Raw genomic sequence first — 23,060 nt, 5'->3', positions numbered from 1 at the left:
ATGTACTTTCTGTACTGACCACATATTTGATTTTTTGAATAAACACTCATCGTATGTCTATTGTGGACCACACATTACATATAGGAGTAAAGGAAAGTGAAACATTGCTGCCCTCAAGGAGCTCACAGTTTAACATGGGGGAAGACCTGTGGATATTCTATTCTGGAACAGTAGAGTGGGTTTTAGAACAGGAGCTTTCTGAGCAAAGACAGGCACCTAATGCTCCTGAGTACCACAGAATGGGGGATGATCAGGGAAAAAATGAACTAGTGTCTGAGGTTCTGAGAGGACAAATCAGGCACCAATTAGGGTGATGCAAGCACAGGATCGGATCGGCATGTGGCAGGAGAATGAAAAAGGGAGCACATTATTTAAAAAAGGAAACTATAAATAGTTCCCCGTAGCTTATGGCTGGAGCAGCAGAGTAATTGTGCAGAGAGAAGGATGATGGAGGGATGACTGGGAAGAAAGGAGATTGAAAGAATTCTCAGAAAGGGACCAGAGAGAGAAAGGCCTTCTAAACCATGTCAAGGACTGTGGACTTCATCCTGAGGCCTGTGGGAAATCATTGAGGGGGTTGGGCATGGAGTGGTTTGGTGTTCATAGATATAAGGTATTCTCTTACTGGTATATTGCTTGAATATGTGCAAGATTAATCCACAATGCCAAGTAGCAGCTGCTTAGAGCTCTGTACCCTGGCCCTGACCTTAGTATCTGAGTCAAGACTGTGTACTGAGTCTGATTCTACAGCCCTTGCTTGTTACCTTCTGCAGCTACTATACAAGGGAAGTCTCTGTGGTCAGAGAGCAGGGCACTGACTGAACAGACTGGCCCAGCGTGTAATATCTGCTTATTTGTCTGTTTAGTTTTGTTCCCTATCTCAGCCACCATCACTGAGGCCCCTTCCTCTGACACAAGGGAAGATCCAAGTCCCAGCTGAAGCTCCCCACCCTAAGGGCTCAAGACCCATGGGGCAACCAGGCTTCCCAAATGGGCAGTGCCACAATCAGCAATGTCCTCTTGTGCCAGCCATCTCCTCTCAAGAAGAGAATTACTGCTCTACCATGACTGCTTCTGGTTTGTGTTCTGTTAAGATTACATCCACTAAGCTCAGTCGACCAGGAATGGAAATCACAAGGAACTCCTAAAGACAAAACAAAAACCAAATTAAGAAAGAGTTGTCCATCTCATGGGATATACTTCTCAGGGGCTTCCATACAAGGCATTCTCCTTTATTTTATTCCCTTAGCCTGTGTCCTCAAAGGAGCATTCTTATTCATACTATCTCAGGATCTGCTTTTCAAAATTAGCCATCAGTCAGCCAATCAGTCAGTAAACCAGTTGATCAACCACTCAACCAGTTTGCTAGTCATTTGTTCAGTGAAATAGCCAGTTAGTCAGTTAGCTCATTTCTCATTTACGTACTCCCTCCATCCCTCCTTCACTCACTTGCTTAAGCACATTCACTCAGCAGTATCTTTTCATAATGCCAAAGGATGGATCACCCACACTGCAACAGGCCTATCAGCTAGCCAAACATCAGTCTTTACTAAGGTGTAACAGGAAGATCCTTCCTGCCCTTAGGGAGCTTATACTCTAGCTGGGTGTAAAGGAAATCCTCCATTTGTAAAACATCCAGGCACCTGGCTAGATGTTTTAGCACAGATCTTCAAGGATGAGCAAGATTAAGGACAATGTGTGTCACTGGGACAAATACGGATGGCTGCTTAGAGAATGTGAGCATCAATCTAACTTGAAAAGATGGTTAGTCCAAGGAGCAGCTTGGGACTCCACGGGTTTTCACTCTGAAGCCAAAATGTCTGACTGTGGATTTCCATTCAATTCAACTTACTCTTTTATAAATCATGCCCTCATTCATTCATACATCCATTTGTTTGCTCATATTTCAGAAGTGGATCTAATGTGCCAGGCACTGTGCTTGGCTAGTATTTAGAGGTGGGGGAGGCAGTTGATGTAGGTGCAAAAGCTCTTACCTTTAAGGAACTTACATTTGGTGCTAAGATAGGTATACATTAATTTATATGTATATATTTATAAAGATCATCTTGGATTACACTGGGAAATTTGGGAGTAGAGTGTCATCACAGTTTGATATGAGGCAGGAAAGTATGGGGCAAGGTTTGGAAAAAGCAAACCCCTGTCTGGGGTTATGTCAAGGAACGATAGGCGCTAAGACAGGAAACAGATTAAGCTTGTGCAAGATCTTGACAATGTAGTTCACATTCTCTGCTTCTTCAAGTGCTTCAATTACTCTCACATATAGGTCATAACACACCACTCCCTGCTTTAGTCTAATCCAGATGGCAATCACCCACTTTCATGTAACCATTTATCCCTCTCATAGCAGACGTCATTAATCAATTAAGACACTCTCTTGCCAGTGGAGCCTGAACTCAACCTCAGTATCCTCAGTTCACTACTAATTCCACTATGATGAAAGGAGGTTGCCTCCCTTGACCTAATCATATATTTGTAGAATGTTAGAGAGCATTTTGGCCAATCTGCCCATATTAGAAAGCTGAAATATTGAGGTCCTGAAAAATTGAGGAATGTGCTCAATATCTCATAGACACTGAGAGTAAGTAATAGCGGCGCTGTTTCTCTATTCCTCGTCTCCCTCCCTGTGTCTCTAACCATTATTTTGCCATGTCAGTGGAGACAGTGAATAGTGTTTCAATTCCACTCAACGTCCAAGAGAGAAACCACCACCTCCCTCCCCTCCCACTGCCAGTGTTCACCTGCCACAGACAATCCAGGGATGTTCTATTGGAATTAGCCTCTCATCAGATCCAGTAACCTGAGTGTTCCCTCTTTTATAAAACTCCTAGGACTGCTTGGGGGTCTTCCATAAATACATAATGGGAAGATGGGTGGAAAGAAGAAATAATCACATTTTTCTGGAGACTTGTCTTCTCATTCTTCTCCCTTTGTGAGACTGCTTTTAATATTATTATACAAAATATCAAACATTATTATCTGAACATCTTATTTGAGAACAGAAAAATTACAAGGTGAAATGATTCATGTGTCAAATGGATTTCCCACATTAAGTAAAGGTCACAAGGTCTCTTTAAGTAGTATTTTCTAAAGTGTTTGTTGACAGATGACAGATTGCTAAGTAATTAATGGAGGGAGAAACATGAAACTAAAATGTTCTAAGTCATGACTGAGGTCATAAAACAAGTATGATATTGTTTGATATGATTAAGACTAAATTAGATGTAAAGTAAAATTTCCCTTTTACTACATAAATAACTAAAATATAAGAAAACTGGCAGCCTCAGAGTACTTCTCTCTTAAAAATTTCTCTTATAGTGCTCTTTTTTGCTTTTACTTGTTTCATTCTTGGAAATAGTGTAACAAATACATTCCATTTGTCTCCAGAAGGAGCCATTAAGAACTCTTCTTTTTCCACAGAGCCCAGAGACAAAAGTGCCCTGCTGGAGATCTGTGTAGATGGAGAGTTAAATTATTAGCATCCTCTCTGGGAGGGTCCCCTCCCAGTGCTCAGGTCTCTGCTGCCCAGTCACTCCATTGTTTGCCTGCAGGGTGGGGTTGGGGTTTCTCAAGCTTTGACTCATCTTTAGAACTGAGTCTTGCCTGTGCCCTCCTCTCCCTGAAGGTCTCACAGGCACACCCCTGCTCTCAGGTGCCTAGTTCTCGGAGCAGAGAGATACAGAGCCTGGCTTCCTAGTTTCAAAGGTCCTTTGAGGATGAGAGAGCAGATACAAGGCTCAAGATCGGCCACAGTTCTGAGGCTGGCCAGAAACAGTGGGGGTGAGAAGGGGAGCACTACAGGGTCACCATTCCACATAGCTTCTCAGGATCCAGCTTACCTGGAGGGATTGTTTGCAATAGGGTGATTTGAGGGGTGCCAGAAAGTCTCTATTCCACCCTTGAAAGAGTAATCCACTGGCCCAGCTAGTCAAGGTGTCTGGAAATCAGCTCTTAACAGATTATTATTAAGACACTTGGGGGTCAGCCCTCCCTTATGGATTATGGATCCAGCCACCACTGGCGCCACAGTTTTCTCACTTATAAAGTTTATCATACAATTAACATTCTTCATAGAATATTGTGAAAACTCTATATGGAGGTGTTTTACAAGGTACAATGACTATTAAAAATGTACATGTGCCTGGCAGGGTGGTATCAGTTAGGGTCTCTTAGAGAAGAGAGAGTGAACCAGCTTAGTGGGAAGGACAGCACTTGAGTGCAAAGGAAGAGAGAAGAAAGAAAATTGTTGCAAAAAGAGGAAGAGGCCATTGGAACCAACTTTCATCAGCATAGGCCTGGGCTAAGAAGTTGATCAGTGGCTCAGCTTCAGCTGATTGAAAATAGCTTTGAAATCAGGAGACCTGTGATCCAGTCCTGGATTTGACATTAACCCCTGTATGACCTTGGGCAAGACGCTTCCTCATTCTGAATCTTAGTTCCCCCTCTACAAAATGGGGATAATGTGGCCATCCGGGAAGTTCAGTTGCCAGGGGTTTGAAAAGTGTAAGGTATTGTATGCATATGAGCTTGACTGGGTCTCGGAAATTGATGATCTAGCAGACATGGCCCATTAAAAGGCTGGTCATGTTTAGGCCTCTTTCTCTCTCACCTTTGGAATCTCCTGTGAGATGATAGTGTTTTCCAAGTGGAGCTTTTTAACTAGACAAGATTCTCAAAACTAAGCAGGAGATGTTTATTGACAAAGCAAGAGGCCAATGAGCAGACTGGGAAAAATAAGGAGGAATAGATTTCATTCCAGAGAAGCCACCGTGGGTGGCTCTCATCACACATGAGATGATAAAGCTGTTCATCCATTCAACATCCATTACAACACACACATGCTATGCTATGTTCATATTTCATGTGAAAATGCCTTGATTTGTGTACATGACGTATTTGTCTTGTTACATATTTCTCATTTCGGAGTTTGCTCAAAATGAGCAGTGGAAGGGTGGAAGTGATGGTTCAGTTGGAGAAGGTATTTATCTCAGAGATGGAATGCAGAACCCAGAATCTGGGACCCAGAATTGTTCATTGGTAAAGTTGGTAAGCTTGGGAGGAGATAGAAGAGGACCTGGCCTAGAGGGGGGAAAGTAATGGAAGGGTTAACTTTAAAGTGGGGCTGAACATGAAAAATGAGTAATCATAGGTATAGATATGATAGAAAGCTCAGAAAAGAGGATTATTTTTCCCCACCCAGTGACAGGTTTTTGTCCACCGCAGAGATGCTGGCCACTATGAAGTTGTAGAAACAAGCCCTGGGCCAGGGCTCCCACCCAGCTCCACCCTTACTAGTTGCGTGTGGTTGAACAGGTTCAGTCACTTCTTTGGACTGGCTTTTTTAAACTGTAAAATTAGGTTTACTACCCAATAGAATTTTCCTGAGAATTAAAGGAGACAAGAGGTTTGAAAAGTGCTTTGGAAAGTACTTTATACCCAAAAAAGCACCATTAAAAGCTGAGGTAGTTCTACCATCTCATACGCAGCTTTATACTTTGCTCTGAGAGTAACAGAAATTAGTGTTTGGTAGCATTTGGTAGGATCCTGAAGTTTGGGGCAGTGGAATGAAGGTTTCCGAGCTTCCCCAAACAGGCAGGCCTTTCTCCATCCCAGGAATTAGGAGGTCACTTAGAGGATGAATGCCCCTCCCGCCTTTCTGAATAGGTCTCCAAGTAGGGTTGCCAGATGTAGTAAATAAAAATACGAGATGCCCAGTTAAATTTGAATTTCAGATAAGCAACAAACAATTTTTAGTATAGGTATGTCTCATGAAATGTTATTATACTGGAAAAAAAGTTTGTTGTTTATCTGAAATTCAAACTTGAATTAACTGCATTTTCTAAGCCCTGGAAGACTTATCCCAGAGGCCAAATTCTAGCCTATACTTTTCTCCCACCACTAGCACCATCTGCTACCCAACTCCTAGTGGACAAGTGGGGGCAGCACCATGATATTGATTAAGCTTGGAGAGATAACATCCAATTTGTCTTCCATTTGTGCTCAGAAAGAAATCTCATAGACTACCATGCCAGTGGTGCCCACTGGATTGGGAAACATGTTGGCACTGTGTGGTGAAGGGGGTCACCTGTCTCTAGACTTTTGACTCCTACCTATAGTGCTCCATACTCCCTCTCTTCCTCCCCCTTCCTTAATGTTTCTTATAACTCTCAGACTGCAAATAGCTCCTCAGCTTTGTTCTATTTTTAAAAGGTCTTGAGGCTTTGAGTTTGAGCAAACACCTTAGGGGGCTAAGTCAGCTCAAGCAGACAGGGACCAGGAATGCTGGAAATATCTGGAGGGTAGTTTCCATCAAAACAAGCCAGTAAATCAAGTCCCTGGAGGAAGTGCAGGTGGCAGAAGTGGGTGAGGAATTCCCTGGGAGGTGGTGATCAGAGCCACACAGGTGTGTGGGGCAGGTGGAGGGGCCCTGAAAAGGTTTCCAAGAGTGGCCCATGCATCTGTGCTCAGCCTTCTCTCCTAGGTTCCGGCTGGCTGCCCCTGGTAAGTAGGAACACATCCACTCTCCTGGGATCTGCTGGGCTCTCTCATTCTCCGTAAGCTGCCTTTAGCCGCTAGGCCAAGCTCCTCTCCTCTTCTTGGGCAATCAGGGATGTGACATAAACCTCATGGTAATTCAGGAAATGTCACACTAATTGTTACTTAGAAAATTCAATTTCCATTCCGTACTATTGTTAGGTATGACTGATTTCCTGATTCTGGGTTTGACTCCTCGGCAAGAGGATTTTTTCATTAGGGAGAGATATTTAGAGCTGTTGTATTTTGTAGCAATTCTGAGGCTCCTTTAAAGCTTTCCAAGCCCTAATTTCAATTTTCCTTCTTGGTCCTGCCAGTTAAGCTATGTCAACCTTTGCTTTTTGGTTTACAGAAACGAGTATATTGAATAATATATTTTATACTATGCAGCTCTCATGCCTCATTATTCTGTTTGCCACCTCCCCACCTTCCTGATGCCATACTTCCCATTTGTAATCACTACCTTAAAACATGAGGAATCCTGCCCACAGAGAAAGCCAAAGAGTCCTCAGAGTTGGAAAGGCCTTCCAGATCAGCATCCTCCAAATAAGGGCCTGGAGGCACAGAGAAGGAGATTGGCCAGAAGTGTGCCTGGCCAGTACGGCAGATTTGGATCTAGAACCCATGCCTGTGCCTCCTTAGCCAAGGCTCTTTCCTCTGAACCAGGCTGCCTCATTGTAAAACATCCTCATCATTGTCTTTTGCCTTTAGTAACCTTTTTGGTCCTAAGATTCCCCAGTTCTCTTTGGAGGGCTGGAAATCTTGTCCTACAGACATGTTAAATGACTTTCCTTCTCATCCCTTGGCCGTTGGAGGAAAGCACACTTCTGAGAGTCAGTAGAGAGGAGAGCTGGAGGGAGACCTTCTCATGGTGTCCCTGCCTGGGTCTCTTTCAGGCTCACTTGTTCCTGAAGCAATGTCCTCCCAGCAGCAGCAGCAGCAGGTGAAACAGCCCTGTCATCCACCCCCTATCCAATGTCAAGAGACATGTGCACCCAAAACCAAGGATCCATGTGCTTCCCAGGCCAAGAAACAATGCCCACCCAAGGGCACAGCCGTTCCAGCCCAGCAGAAGTGTCCCTCAGCCCGGGAAGTCCCCAAGAGTAAACAGAAGTAAGGATGGACGAGGAATTACCTCCTGCTGCCATCTGGGCTACCAGAGAGAGCCTCCTCTTCTTCCTGCTCCTCTTCTTTAGAGCTCCAGGACTTGATGTCTTCTCCTGTTTCTTCCTACCCAGAGTCCAATGAAGCATTGTAAGGGTGTCTTCCCTATGAGCCCCATTGTCACACACACCCCTTCTGCTCCAAGTCTTCTTCTATACTACACACTGGGGCTCTCCTGGGTGGACATGAGAGGAAGCCTCATCTGCTCCAGTCTCTGGCTTGGCCACTATTGTGGTTCCACCCATGTCCCAAAGCAAAGAAAGCATCTGGGCTCCTCTGGGGTTCCATCCTGACTTCTGGGGACACCAGAACCACAGCTTCTGCCTCATTTCGTTCCCTGGGCTTCTCTCCTGTTTTCTCCTCTAATAAATTTGTGCTTCACATAATTTTCTGCTTCCTGGATTAACTGCCCCTCCCCACCTCCACCCCATTTTGGTTCATTCATTGGTTCAGAGGGGATATTTTGGGGAGGTGAGTGTGTGTGTGTGAATGTGTCCGGAGAGAACCTTCAGTTCGTGGCTACCCTCTGGTTACTAAAGGCCCAGGAAGGTTAGATCCTGAAGCATCTCAGCTTGAGGAAGGGGGAGAACCATCCCAGGGACTAATTGATAAGAGTCTGGGAGACTCCAGTTAACCAATCCTACCTAGGGAATGGCATTGGGAAGGTAAAATGTAGTTTCCACCACTAGAAGATCCAAGTCTACCTGATAAATGTGGTTTTTGCCTCTTGTAAGTTGCCACCATGAAAAGGCACACAAAATACACATACATGACCTAAAAGTATTACAGAGCCCTTCAATAAACATGTGCAAATGCATTTTTATTATTTATTCCTCCTTCATTTATTCATGCACTTACTCATTCACTTATCTAGCATTTAGCAAATTGCAGTCAGAAATTTAGTTTACCACTCTGCATGCTGGTTTTCCAAAGCTATCCTGGGACAGTCTATCATGAGTCTCAGTCTACTGTCAAAGTCATTTTCATACACAGGGAAAGATTGTCCCCGGGTAGCCATGTACAGAGAATTGTAAGATATAGAGGGATTGGTTTTGCCAGTTAGTCCAACTTTACATAGTTTGGTCCTGTTTTTACAGCTGGCTGATTCCTAATCCTGGTGCGGGACTGTCGGCCTATACTAGGAAGAAGCAGCCAACTGCCCAGATGTGAAAAGAAATGAGTCTTTGAAGGAGAGACCCTGGGTGGGATGGATTAGCTAAATACATTGACGGATTTCCTCTTCTTGAGTTTTATTTGTACCTTGGGATTTGCTCATTGTGTTCTAGTTGCCACTATTGGCTACAGCAAGAATAAATTGCTTCTTCTTTTAACACATAGGCCTGAAAAGAAATTAATAACCATCTTCTCCATTTCCCGTTTGAATGGCCATCCCTGGCTGATTTTCTAAGTAGCAATTACTTAAAACTTAGTGGGCACCGAAAAGTCCAAATTGCATAATAACAGTCAAAATTCAGAAGTGGGTGCATCTAACCTAAGAATTCCTTGACAGCTCTTCTGAACCCCCATCCTTGAATCCTGAAATAACTCCTCTCCCCCAAGAAGGAAGGCAGATACATCACCAGTCACCTTGTCTGGCTTCCTTTTGTCTAAGTCTGGGCCAGTTTCTTGGTCACATTGTCTCTGAATGCTACTTCTGTGTCTCCCAGGAAACCCCTGGTAGTCCTGGGTTTCAGGGCTCACAGATTTGCTTAATTATCAGCTAACTGGCAGGACCTAAGCAGTGGGAACAATGAATGCTCCTGCTGAAGTCTGTGACTCCGTGAAGAGGGAGAGACACACATACCTCCCAGCATATAGCCAAGGACCAAGTTCCTTCTCTCTGCGAATATGTGAGAACCCATTCCCCTTAAAAGGAAGTGCTTTTGTGTAATTCCACCCATCGAGGTTCACAAAGTCACAATGCCTTATATCAAAAACCCATCCATTAATGTGGTAAGAGAAGGGTAATTAGTTCACTCCTGGTTTCCCTCCACACAAAGTAATACAATGTCAAAATATAAAGGGACATTACGCATAATTTGGTTCAACTTCTTCACTGACCAAAGAGAAAACATAAATCTCCCCCATAGGATTTATGCACAACTGTGTGATGATACTATGAACCAGTGACTGTATGCTTTGAACAGGTTTGCAGTATGTGAATATATCTTAATAAAAGCGAAAAAAAACCACAATTGCATATTACCAAAAAAACTCTCCCGTAATTCCTATATACACTCAAGTATAAAAACTGTTGGACTACCTCAAAATTTCCCTACAAAATCCAAACCATGCTGTAATCCAGCAACACCACATAATTCACCCTTTCCCAAATGTGCCATTCAAGTTTTTAATGCCTCTGCTTTTTGATTTATACTATGATAGAATATCAGTTTTCCACTTTGCTCTCTAGTTGTTCCTCCTAGTTTTAAAGGTCTAGTTCAAATATTTCCATAGAGCCTTACCTGACACTGTAGACATAACTGAGACTTCCCATAAGCTCTCATAACAATTTGTACAAATGTTATTATTAATTATTAACAAGTATTTTATGCATTTTGCATGTAATTATTTTTATGCATTATAACTCATTTTATATGTTTATTTTCATTATTAAATTGTGAGCCCTTGAACTGTAGGGGTCTTACTGATCTTACTGTCCCCAGATGCATAATGATGGCTTTTCAGAAGTACTCAAGAAAGGCCTTCCACTTTGGGGTGGATAGCTTAAGGCAAACCAGCAGTCCCACAGCTACCACTGGAAAACCTAGACTAAACTCAAAAATTATCTGAACTCACCAGGAGAGCCTAAGACCCCAGAGAGAGGAGAACCTCAGAGAAGTGAGCTGAAAATTTTTTACCCTGGGATCCTTTGTGGATTCCGGGCATGGGCAGAGAAATGAAAGCCTCAGCTTTCCACTGGCGGAGGAGTCTGCTAGGGACCAGAGAAGCCATAAAGAGATGATGGATCCTTAAAGCAAGTGGATGATTTTCCCTTTCAGAAAATTTATTGAATTATGAGAATACTCATGTCAGGATGCTAAAAACCTAAGCTGAAAGCCTCAGGAAAGCAGAGTGCAGTTTTCAGTAGGTTCATGATTCAAAGATGGAAGTTTGTGATGAGCATGGGGTGGTCTCTGGAGAATATACAAGACAGACAATTAAAAACTCTAAGGCCAGAGGCAAAGATAATCTATTATGATATAAGTCAGAATAGTGGTTATTCTTGGAGAGAGTGGGACTGGAAGGGAGAATAATGGAGCTTTCTGGGGTCTGGAAATATTCTAAATCTTCTGGGTGGTGGGTACATGGATGTATATGTATATAAAAAATTCTCTGTCCTGTACTTAAGAATTGTGCATTTTTCTATTGGTTTCATCTCAATAAAATAGAGACACCATTACAATACCACCAATTACTTTAAATAAAATTTTGTATACATATATGCCCTTGGAACTAACACCCAGAAGATTAATGATAGATATATGAGACTTTTGTACTAAAAAATATAAAACACTGAGAGAAACTAAAGAAAAATTAACAACTGAAGAGCTCTGCCATGTTCATATATTGGAAGACTTTATTTTGTAGAGAATTTATCTAAAATTTATTTGAGCCCCAATTTAAAAAAAAATCAATTTGTGTGTATATGTGCATGTGTATGTGAGTGTGTTTGGAAACCTAACCCATCAGTTGATTTGAAATTTGTATAAAAATGTAAAGGACCAAGAATAGGCAAAACAATCTTGAAGAAGAAAGCAAAGATTTACATTAATGGATCTCAACTCTCTTTATAAAGCTATAGCAATATAAAGTAATAAGCAGTGTGGTATTGGTGCTAGCATAGACTATTGAATGGTGAAAGAAAACACAGAATCCAGAAACAGATTCACACATGCACAATTATCTGATTCATTACAAAAAAAAATGGCATTATAATGAGAAAAGAAGGATATTCTTTTAGTCAGTGATGCTGGGTAAAATGGGCATCAATATGTAACAGATACATCTTGACCCCCACCTCATGCATCTACAAAAAGTAAAAAAAAAAAGCCTGATGAATTATAGAGGGAAGTTTGAAAAGTAGAACAATAAGTGATTTTAAAAGAAAACACAGAGGAATGTCTTACTGGCCTTGTAGTAGGCAAAGATTTCTTATACATCACAAAGGGACCATTCCTAAAAGGAAAAATAATGAATTTGACTATACCAATACAAAGAATTTCTGCTCACCAAAAGATACCATTAAGAGAGTGACAAGCCATGACACAGACTGGGAGAATAATATACATATATGTGTGTTGTACAATTATATGATATGTATATACATTATGTTACATAATGTGTATGTGTGTGTGTGTGTGTGTGTGTGTGTGTGTGTGTGTGTGTGTGTGTTATATCCAGAATACACAGAGAACTCCTAAAATAATGATAGATGACATGGTGGACAAATGGGCAAAGACTTGATCAGGTATTTCATGAGAAAGAGTGTCCAGAAAATATGGGAACAATGAACATATAAAAAGGTGCTGAACATTGGCTACCAGGGATATACAAATTAGAATGAAAGTCTGATATTGCCACATATTTTAACAGATTGGCCAAAATCAAAGACAGACAATACCAGGTGTCAGTGAGGGTATGGAGAAACAGGAACCCTCAATCACTGCTGATAGGAGTGTAAATCGGCACAACCACCTTGGAAAAATGATTTAGCAGTATTTTCTAAAATTTGGCAGTATTTTCCCTAACACAGCAATTCACTCCTTAGTGTATACACAACAGAAAGGGGTATAGATGATCACTAAAACACATGTACAAAAATGTTTATAGTTGCAATTTTGCAATATCCCCAAACTGGAAAAATCCCAAATGTCCATTAACAGAGGAATGGATAAATTGTGGCATGTTCCTAAATGAGACATTACACAATACTGGATTAAACAAACTATACCACATAATGTGGCTGAATCTCACGAACATAATCTTGAAGGAAAGAAAGCAGAAACTAAAGGCACATATTGCATAATTCCATTTCTATGAAGTCAGAATGGCTGGAAGGGAGATGAGGAGAAAAGGGAGCTCCAGGGAACTGGAAAAGTTTTGTAACTTTATGTGAATGCCAGTTAGACGAATGTGACAACTTTGTGAAAATACATTGAACTGTGTGTATTTTCCTGCATAATGTTAAACTTCCAAATTTTCAAAAAGGCTACATAAATTTAAATGATTCAGGAAATATTCCCATACTGACTGGCTTTATTCACAATTTTCTCACAATTTCTGTGCATTTTTCACTAATCTTCTACCATTCATGTCTTAAAACCCCATCCACAATACATCAACGAGACTAGAATAATATTTCTATTCTTCCGAGGAAAGGGGATTATACTTACAAAGCCTCTAAAAGCTGCAGTAGGGGAAGAGTAGCTCTGTCTCTTTCCTCTGCCCGTCCCTCGTGATTACTGTTGCCCAAAGAATTCTCTCTATCCCAGAGACAGACGAGAACCCCACCTGGTCCAGCTGCCCAGTTGGGTAGTCACAAAACCAGCCGGTTCCAATTCCTGCCACCACCTCCTCAGCCAGGTGTCCCTCTGAGACAAAGGGTCGGGGCCTGGGCATCTGCACGGAAGCTGTTCTGACAGCCTCCTTTCAGGAAAGGAGCACAGGCTCTGTAGTCAAGATGAGCAGTGTGGGAATCCCACCATCTCTATTTCCTCACTGAGTGATTGCATACTTATATCCCAAGTCTTAGTTTTCTCAAATGTGAAAAGCTGTAATGGTTTAATGACAATTATGTCAGGATTTTTGTGAAAATGGCAATGATGTACAAAACGTGGATATAGCAGATACTCAATCAGTTATTGGGCTTATTATTGTTTATGCCTGGGGAAGGTAACTGACAAGTCATTAGCCTTAGATTACTCCTCTGCTTAGAGAGTAGCCATATGGGAGTCTTTTCACTCTGGCTCAGGAATCTAAGCTAATATGTGTATCTGTTTCCCTGACAGAGAGAGCTCTGGACTGGGTAAGAAGGAGACTTGGGTTCTAGCTCTGGCTCTGCTACAGAATAGATCTGTGACCTTGAGCAAGTCACTTCGTATCAGTCGTTCCTCCAGAAAATGACAAGTTGGTTTGAACGCCTTCTTCCTGCCCTAAAATTAGGTGGCTGCATGTATTCTTTTGGGCTTTTACATTTTTGTAGATCCCACCCTCTCCATCCCCATGAGATTACAAACCAGAACTGGATTTGGTGATTTTCTAATAAGCAGGGTACATGTGTTTGAGGTGTAGGGAAAGCCCAAAAGAGGAGAGAATGAATGAACAAATGAATAAAAGTCAGATTCCATGACCATTTTCAGACTGTGGTAGCCAGAAAATCTAGAAAACTTTGAATGTCAGATGATTTAGAAGAGTAAGATTTATTTTGCATTATATAGATAGGTAGGGGAGGTGGGGAGAGCAGAAAGCTATAACATTTTAGTATTTAGGGACTCTAAAGGTCATAATTTGGCCCTGCCAAAAGCCACTTGGAGGTAGAAAGCATGGGCCTTTAACCCACCAAAAAAATTACACCATGCACATGACGTGTTGGGAGATGACTGAGCCACCGGCTCTGGGACCAGCCCTTCCAAGCCAGCCTGAGCCTGTCCTTTGATGATTCCCTGGAGGGAGGGTGGGGTTCCAGGGTGCGTGGAGGTACTTAGTCTTCCTCAGCTGATCTTAATTGTTTCTCAAGGCTCCTGATAACCTCAGGCAAAACACCTACCTCCATCAGAATCTGGTTACATCAACAGCAATATCTACTCAAGCACTCAGCACCCACCTGCTCCTCCTTCTACCTGGAGGAGTTCAGAGGACTAGCACCCTCTGGCCGGATTCAGGTTCTAGGAGTCGAGCTGTCAGAGCAGTGATTTGCAACCCTGATTGTATACAGGAACTTTGAAAAAATCAGCTGATGAAATAAAACTCCGGAGTGGAGCTAGGGTATGGATTTTTTTTTTTTTAAGATACCCGGTGATTCCAGTTATAATCACGAGAGAAAAGCCATTTAGATCCAGTGTTTCCCAACTTGTTTGATCATAAAAATCGCCTGCTTCCGACTTTTGAGATACAGAACTCTATTTCATTTTCTATTTCATTAGACTGGAAAGTTGTATCTGTATTTTTAACAAGCATGCTAAGTGATTCTTACGCTTAGATCAGTTGACTAAACACCCCTCACTGAGAGAGATTGGATCCCAGAAACTTAGAGAACTTTGCATATTTCCCCACCAGATTTCATAGGCATTAACACTTCATGTTTAGCATTCGACTGTCATTCTGTAAATACTTGTCAAATGAATGGCTGATCAACTACTTCATAAACTGAGAAAATTATGGAATTTTCTTAGTCACCAGAAATAAGTTTCTAATAATAGATGTGGTTCAGACCCTAAGGAGAAGAATCGCAATAGATATCTATCGTCCACCTACTATGTTCTACTCACTAGTCACTAGTATTTGATTTGCATATGTGACCTCATTTAACAACAGCTCTGGAAGCAAATATTATCATTCCTAACATAGTTAAGATAAATTGAGATTCAAAAAGGGTATCAGAGTCACAGTGTTGGGTTTGCATCATGGCTTTGTCACCTATTTGCCAGATAAAATAGGGCAAATGACTGATTCCTGGTGCTTCAGAATCTACAAATGTAGAATGGGTTTAATGATCTGTTCCTGACACCTCTATCGTGAGGATAAGGGTCTGACACTCTGTTAGCGCTAAACAAATCTTAGGAAAGATCCCCAACATCACACACATAGCTGGTAAGGAGCAGAGCTAGGGTTTGAAGCCAGGGCTTTATGCTTCCAGGGCCTGTGATCTATAGAGAACACTCTGCTCTCTGTGAGAGTGTGCTCTCTGAGGTGGACCAGGGGTAAAGCAAGCACAGCTGAACAAAGAGGGGAGAGCCTAACAACTGGACAAGCAGTAGTCACCTCCAATGGGGTTTTGGATTGTTTCTGGTAAACATTTTGCTCCCCCAACAGCCCAAAGGGGGATGAGTGATCAGCGGGATATTAGTCTGAACCATCCCAGATTCCATTTCAAAATTCAATGCTATATATATATACATACTATATCTATACTCAGTGAAACTCTTTCTAGAATGAATAGAGAGGCTTGATCTGTTTAGGTGTGGGAGAACTTTAGGATCCAGTTGTTGTCTCTTCTAAGGGTTATTCAAGCTTACAGAATGCCCCATTAGTACAGAAAAGCAATATAGCTTAGCTGTTAACGGTACTGCATCCTGGCACTGTCACATCCCAGCTTTATGTCCTCTTGAAAGAGTTACTTAATCATTTCTTCCTCTGTTTCCTAACCTAGGGCATGCCCAGATCATTGCACGATCACTGATTTCACCCTCTGCACCCCATCTCATATAAAGCACAAATTGTGTATCTGTTGCCATTCCCCAATAACTCTAGGTATAATTCAGAAAACAGTGAGCCTGAAGGTAAGTGAAAAAAATGAGGGAGGATAAAGCAATCACAAAGCCCCATTGGTTGCTCCTCCGAGGAAGTGTGACCTTGGGACACCCAAACACACATACACACACATAAATCCTGTGAACAGAAAAAGGGAAATGTACAATCAGTAAGAAGTTTCATCTTATATCAAGTGGGAAAGAGGGAGAAAACGAGACAAATTAACAAGGAAATTATGCACAACAATTTTTAACCCATTCATCCTAATACTGTTTGAAGCATCATTTCATTTGAGCAATCTTGTGAAGTACAACTTAAAGTTCCCATTTTAAAGGTGAGGAAATTAAAGTGCAGAAAGGTTAGGTAACTTGCTCAAGGTTATCCATCTAATAAGGGCATAACCAGGCTTTTAAGCAACTGGGTCATATTCTAAGCCTCCAGGTCTTTTCTATTTTACCTCCCTCATGGAAGTGAATTTCTATCCATCTCTTCAGAGACTGGGAAGAGAAAAGAGGAAAGGCAGAGGACTTGCTGTGTTCTTAGGGAGAGAGCGGAGGGAGTCAGTTATCCTAGATTCTGGTTTGATTCCACTGCTACACAAGCTGTGAGGCCTGGAGGTTTGTTTCCTCTCTGTGGGTTGCAGGGCTCGGGGTAGAGACTCTCCAGAACTGTGACTTCTCTCTGCCTCTGCAGGATGTTTGCAAGCTTAGCTTGTGCTGTCTTCTGGGTCGGTTTCCAAGAGGCTCCAGGGATCTGGTGTTTCTTCCTTCTCATCTACCCCTTTTTCAAATGGGGAACTCTGTATGTCATGGAAACTTTAAAAAAAAAATCATCATGGCCAAATAGAACTCTCTTTAGCTCCTCAAGCTGACCAAAGGGAGGGTGAGAGTAAACTCTCTTAATATTATGCATTCTAAAGGTTACCACGCTTTAAATATGTGCTCCTGTGGTAAAAGTGCTGGAACTAGAATTCTGCAATACATTTCCTGTGAAGGGGTATCTCAAGCCCTGGGGAAGTGGGCAGAGGGACCTAAGCTAAGAAGGTGTCTGACCTCAGGGTTATCAATCAACCCTGCTTTGCAAAGCTAACAGAGGATCCCAGCAGCCCGTCCAAAGAGAGGACCAGGTTTTTGACACTGAAGAACAGTGGCCTCCTATGTGCTAACTAGGGGACATGTGAAAGGCTGCAAAATCCTGAGAGATAGTATTTGCTATCAGAAGCCGCAAGGCTTTCCCCTTTCTTTAGGTGGGGAGTTTATGGGATAAGATTCTTCAGCTAACCCGACCTCGGCAGTGGAGAAGCTGGGCTTCTCTGGAGAGGAGAAAGAACCATAATACCTAAGCCACTGAATGTGCTGCAGATGAGTAGGGAGAATGAGGTTGAAGGGATAGAGAAAATACCAGAGTCTGGAGCCAGAACTGCCTTGGATGGGGTAAAGGAAACACAAGTCAAAGCAGGCAGGAGAGCCCAGCCATGGGTGGTATATCAGGTGAGAATTTCTTTTGCATCAGTCCACGGTGGGCATGAGAGGACTCCAGCTCGAGAGCTGGGTTCAGATGATCCAGGATCTAAAACAATCTGAGTGACTAAGGAGCAGAGGAGGAAAAAGCAGGTTCCTCACTGACTGAGAATCCCACCAGATGCAGCAACAGATTCTGCCTAGGGCTCCCTCTGTCAACAGCTACGGAAGTAAGGTTTTGGTGAAGAGAGGAACCGGTACCTAAGCCTAGAGGAGAGCTAAAGTGAGGCGAGAGGCTTAGAGTTCAGGTGTGGTAGTGGCAGTGGCACCAACCCAAAGGGAGGTGGTTCATTAAACTAGCTGTCAAGGAAGCACATGGGTGGGGAAGGCAGCGGAAGCATCTGTCTCTCCTTTCCTGAGCCCTTACTCCTCTTGCCAGCACATCCCATAAGACCCATCATAAGGGAGTGTTTCCTTTAAAAGGAACTTCCTAGAAGTTCTCAAAGCAGTCTCTGGGCCTCTCATTACAAATAATACCATTCATTCATTCATTCATTCATTCATTCATTCATTTTATACCCATCAATTTTATACCGAGCAGCTATTATACACCAGGTACCATGAGGGATGGAGGGGATAACAATGGTTGTGGGAACCCAGTGAGAGGAGCTGTTGGCGGTGACTGATCCTAGACTCAAGTTCATGGGAGATTACACAGCTGTGGAGCCAGCAGGTGCTCCTTAGGAGCATGTGTGTGCAGGGAAGATAGGTGATGAGGAGGACTCATCCATACACCTGGATTTTAAGAGTAATTTGGATTTTCCAAAGGGCACACCTCAGTTTCATGTTATGTTGATCAGAGGAAATTGCTAGTATATAGACTCAAAGCATACCCATGTATTCTCAGGAAAGAGCAACCTATGACAGGGAGAATCTTCAGGATCTGACCATCATGTCAGACAGGACAATGAAAGGAGGGCATACCAGAGTGGGTGCTCAGAGGCTGCTCACCCAACCACCATCCTCAATGTCTTCCATGGCCAGGGGACCCAGGCCCTGTCAGTATACCACTCAGAGGTCCCCTCCAGAGTGAAAGCAATTCAGGTCAAAACAATAATTTTAGCCCTTCCCTTCCTCTCCCAGACCCTGCTCCACCAAATTATGATAAACAGAATGAGTCCCTTATACCTACCTGTGCGAATTAATGCCCCTTCTTATTTCTAGCAGAGCCAGAAATGTCTATTATTCATCCCCTAGGGCACTTGAAACATTAAACAACTTTATTTCTATTTAAGATTATTTATCTTAGCAAAGAGTAAGTGTTTATCCAGAAGGCAAAGCTCTTTTCTGTCTTCTCACATTGTCACTCATGCAAAGGTTTCCCAAACCATGAGTGAACCCAAGTACTAGGGTCCAGGAAGTCTAACTCCCTCTTTCCCATCCTTAATCATTTTCCTACCTGGGCTTAATTTTCTCTATAGACATTAGGGAGTAGGTAAGGGTTAAACAAAGGAGAACATAGGGTTTCTGTGTAGAATTTCTTTTCTCATGGGGTTTGTTGTTTGACATTGAATAAGTTATTTCATCTTTCTTAGCCTCAAATTCCCCAAACATCACTTGAAGAGCCCAGACTGGAGGCTCTCTGAGATCTGTTAAACTCAATGTCTCTGATCTGCGGTGTGTCTCTCACTCCAAGGAGTCCCCGGTTTGAAGTGGTCTTCATCCTGACAGCCCCTAGAATGAGAGACATGACTGGCAAATATTAGGCCCTCTATTAATATTTGGTGAATGAACGAGGAAACAAATATTACCATGAGGACACCATCATTTTAGAACTGGCACAGCACTGACCCTCAGAAAGGCCTGAGGAGATACAGAAAACAGAAAGAGGAGAAAACCATTGTAGCCAGAAATCTCTCCAGATAGTGGGGCTGGGGCTGGAAGTGGGAAAGAAATGAGGGAAGATTCAGCACTGAGGAGCCCATGGATGGGCTTGGGGTGGAGGAACTTAGACAAGACTTCCAGGCTTTCAGGTGGGGGTGAGGGGTCAGTACATAGTTGGGTTAAGAAGGAAGAAAGAGCCATGACCAGGGTGGTTGGGTGGAGTGGAGGGTTGAGGTTTTTCCCAGAAGAGGGATTAGCCCTTGAAAATATCTGAAGAAGGAGAGGGGTGAAGGTGTGGTTGGTGAGAGGAAAGCAGGTTTGCCCAGCTTAGCAACCAGTCAGAGAGGGTGGGATTGGGGGAGGAAGTGATAACTGAGTAATTCTGAATATGTATAGTTCAGTGGGGTTGGGAGGAAAATGGGGGAAACGGATGTAAGGGTCTTGGAGTTCCCCGATGAGGGAGGATTCTATAATTAGCCAATTCCATTACCTCTCACATTCACCTTTACTAAGTCAGACAGCTCAAACCCACCTCCTCTCCTCTCCTGTTTTTCCCTTCCGTTTTCTACCCGTTCACGTGCCCAGAGTATTTTGCCCCCACAGAACACTGAGGAGCAGCCATCCCAATAAAAAAAAGGAGCAGGCAGGTGATAAGTTCACAACAGAACTTAGATCTTCCTCCAGGGTTAGCTCATTAAACCCTCCAGGGAGTCTGCTGCTCACACCTCCCCCGATGCAAGCCCTGCTCCTGGGTCTAAGTGGGGAGGAGGACAGGGGGAGTCAGGCCCAGGTGACATCATTGTCAGACAGCCCCGTGTCAAAAGAATACCAAGTGGGAGGCTTTCATCACAAAAGCTGAGCCAACAAGTTATTGAGGAAAGTGAGATGAATCATGTTTGACAGGCAAGGAATGAAAACAGAGCATCCCAAGGTGACTGATTCTATTTCCTTGAGGCAGGGCTCATTCACTGTATAAAAAGTCAGCTGGCCGTTGACTTCATATCGACCTGAGCAACCAGGCAACCCGTTCTTCACTGTGTACCAGGTAAGTCTCTGTTTGGAACCAATTTGGAATTCTTGTTTAATTTTTCATCGTTGGAAACTGGGCAAAGGTAAACATGTGTAAGAGGGCCAGTGCAGGGGGTTCATTAGATTTAGAAAACATCAGCATATCTTTGTTTTAAATAAAAGCACAGTTTGGTATTGAAGGAACTTTAGAGATGGATAAGTCTTCTGCCTCAGTGTACAGCTGTGGAATTGGGGGTTGGAGAAGGGAAGAGATTGTTCAAGAGCCCACAGTAAATTAACAGCAAAGATAGGAGTAGAACTCAGGCCTAGGGTACTTAGAGCATCATCATAAATTTCTCAGTTTATGATACTTATTATAAAGATTATAATCCATTCAACTGATCTGTTCTGAGCAATGACTATATTTAAGACACTATGCTAAGCACTCTGGATAAAATAGACCAATATGGAACTTACTCAAAAAACTTACAACCTAGCAGAAAAGATACTGCACGTTCATAAATAGACAAAATGCAAAGTGGATAGTGATTGATATAATGAGATGGGAGAGTGGAAGGTCAGTGGCAGTTTTGGGGAGCCTTGCTCAAGAAGAGCCTGTCAGTGGTGGCATGTGACGTGAGCTATGAGGGAGTACTTAGACAAGCAGAAGGGTGACAGGCAGCATATCAGAGAGTGTGAGCAAAGGTTAGAAGGGAAATCATAGAGGCTTTGATTAATACGGACTTACCCTATAAGTGACAGGGCATTCTAAGTGTTACTATGAGTGAGTTGACTGCAGCCATTTACCTTATATCATTTTCCAAAGGTCCTAATATATGGGCATCATATATCTTGTGGAAGCTGGCTTTTGCACTATACTGTTAATAAGAGATGTGACATACTTGTGGAAGAAATAGAGCTAAGGAATGAACCCCACTCAAATGGAGCAGAACCAATTGCCTTTTGTTCCTAGTTCCATCTTGTGAAGTGGCCCAGAAATTACCAAACCATCTTTTGCTTTCAAATGCAGGGGACAGTTAGGAGAGAAGAGAGGTTATCTCTTCTATAAGAGTCTGAAGTTAGGCATGTTTTATCTTGGAACTTGGCTACTTTTCTGTTTATCTGAAACACTGAGTCAGCTTTTCTGTTTCTAGGTCCACCTACCTTTGAAGCATGAGTTCCCAGCAGCAGAAGCAGCCCTGCATTCCACCCCCTCAGCTTCAGCAGGAGCAGGTGAAACAGCCCTGCCAGCCTCCACCCCAGGAACCATGTGTTCCTAAAACCAAGGAGCCCTGCCTCCCCAAGGTGCCGGAGCCCTGCCAGCCCAAGGTGCCAGAGCCCTGCGTCCCCAAGGTGCCGGAGCCCTGCCAGCCCAAGGTGCCAGAGCCCTGCCTCCCAAAAGTCACTCCAGAGCCAGCCCAGCAGAAGACTAAGCAGAAGTAATGCGGTCTTCACCCATGCCCTGAAGAAGCCAAACAACAGATGCTGAATCCTCTTTCCCATTCTGCTTGAGTCTCTTCCTGCTGACCTTGCAGTTAGCATGCCATCATCATGGGTCCTAGTCCCTGCTTCATTTGTACCTTCTAAGAAGATTTCCTTTGTACTCACTCTGGACAGTTTCCTGAGTCTCTGAGTAAGGCCGAGGGTCTCACTGGTGAACTAGTCTTCCTGGTTCCCAGTGCTCATCTGAAGAGGGATTTTGGGAGGGATCAAGTGAATCTTCCCTGCTCTGGCCCCATTAAATCACTTTTAATTTCACTTCTGGCTGTGTGTGTCATAAACTGACTCCACCTTCTTCATTGCTCTCTTCTCTTGAAACAGGACCTGCACACAGAGAAGGGTTGGTTCTGAGGGCTACAGTCAGAAGCTACCTAAACTTGGCAGTGGGAATGTGTATGTGTGTGTGAGGCTGTTGTACACATAGGACATTCCTGGGTTGGCGATTGGAGACTGTGCAAGGCCTGTTACTCTGGGCAGCCTCAGCTAGAGCAGGGCTGTCTTCTTGCATAAGAGTCATGCCTGGGTTTATTTGTTGCCTGCTTCAAACCATCTTTTACCCTGAGTACCTTACCCCTAACTTCCTTTATTCTTTTGACTTGATTCCTTTTATTATTATTATTCTAAAGAAATCATTTTTTTACATATCCCCATATGCATAATTCCCTGATTATCTATCCCATTTTTGTATATATTCCCATATACGTAATTCCCTGAATATCTGTCCTTCACTCATCTTCCTTTTCTGGTGCTTCCAATACACAGAGCCAAACACTTAAATACACTCAAAGACACGAACACACTCACATACACATTCTCAAACACATATCCACCCACACAATTGCACACAGAGAGACACACACAGAGATAGACTCTGACACACATACATCTGCACATACACATACACACGTGCACACAATTAAACCCCTCAAATACACAAATGATTCAATGTTAGTCAGTCTTTTTCTTTCATGGAGAGCCCAATGAGACACCCAATGCTTGGACAGATGAGGGAGAGTAGAA

The 23,060-nt window shown here is 42.9% G+C and overlaps 1 protein-coding gene across 1 annotated transcript; it reads left to right on the top strand.

Moving 5' to 3' along the window:
• Nucleotides 1-6,470: 6,470 nt before the first annotated feature.
• LOC119512891 (cornifin-like) lies at nucleotides 6,471-21,983 on the top strand. Its single transcript, XM_037807709.1, has 3 exons — nucleotides 6,471-6,519; nucleotides 7,449-7,665; nucleotides 21,713-21,983. The coding sequence occupies exons 1-3, from the start codon at nucleotides 6,471-6,473 to the stop codon at nucleotides 21,981-21,983; spliced, it is 537 nt and encodes a 178-aa protein (XP_037663637.1).
• Nucleotides 21,984-23,060: the final 1,077 nt, after the last annotated feature.

The sequence above is a fragment of the Choloepus didactylus genome, chromosome 2 (genome assembly GCF_015220235.1).
Source record: "Choloepus didactylus isolate mChoDid1 chromosome 2, mChoDid1.pri, whole genome shotgun sequence".
NCBI lineage: Eukaryota > Metazoa > Chordata > Mammalia > Pilosa > Megalonychidae > Choloepus > Choloepus didactylus.
This window is presented reverse-complemented; position numbering and strand designations above follow the sequence as displayed.

Coding starts and splice junctions, on each gene's coding strand:
- LOC119512891 (XM_037807709.1), top strand. CDS start 6,471: ATGCATCTGTGCTCAGCCTTCTCTCCTAGGTTCCGGCTGGCTGCCCCT. Junction 6,520..7,448: donor GTTCCGGCTGGCTGCCCCTG/GTAAGTAGGAAC, acceptor GGTCTCTTTCAG/GCTCACTTGTTCCTGAAGCA. Junction 7,666..21,712: donor GTCCCCAAGAGTAAACAGAA/GTAAGGATGGAC, acceptor CTACCTTTGAAG/CATGAGTTCCCAGCAGCAGA.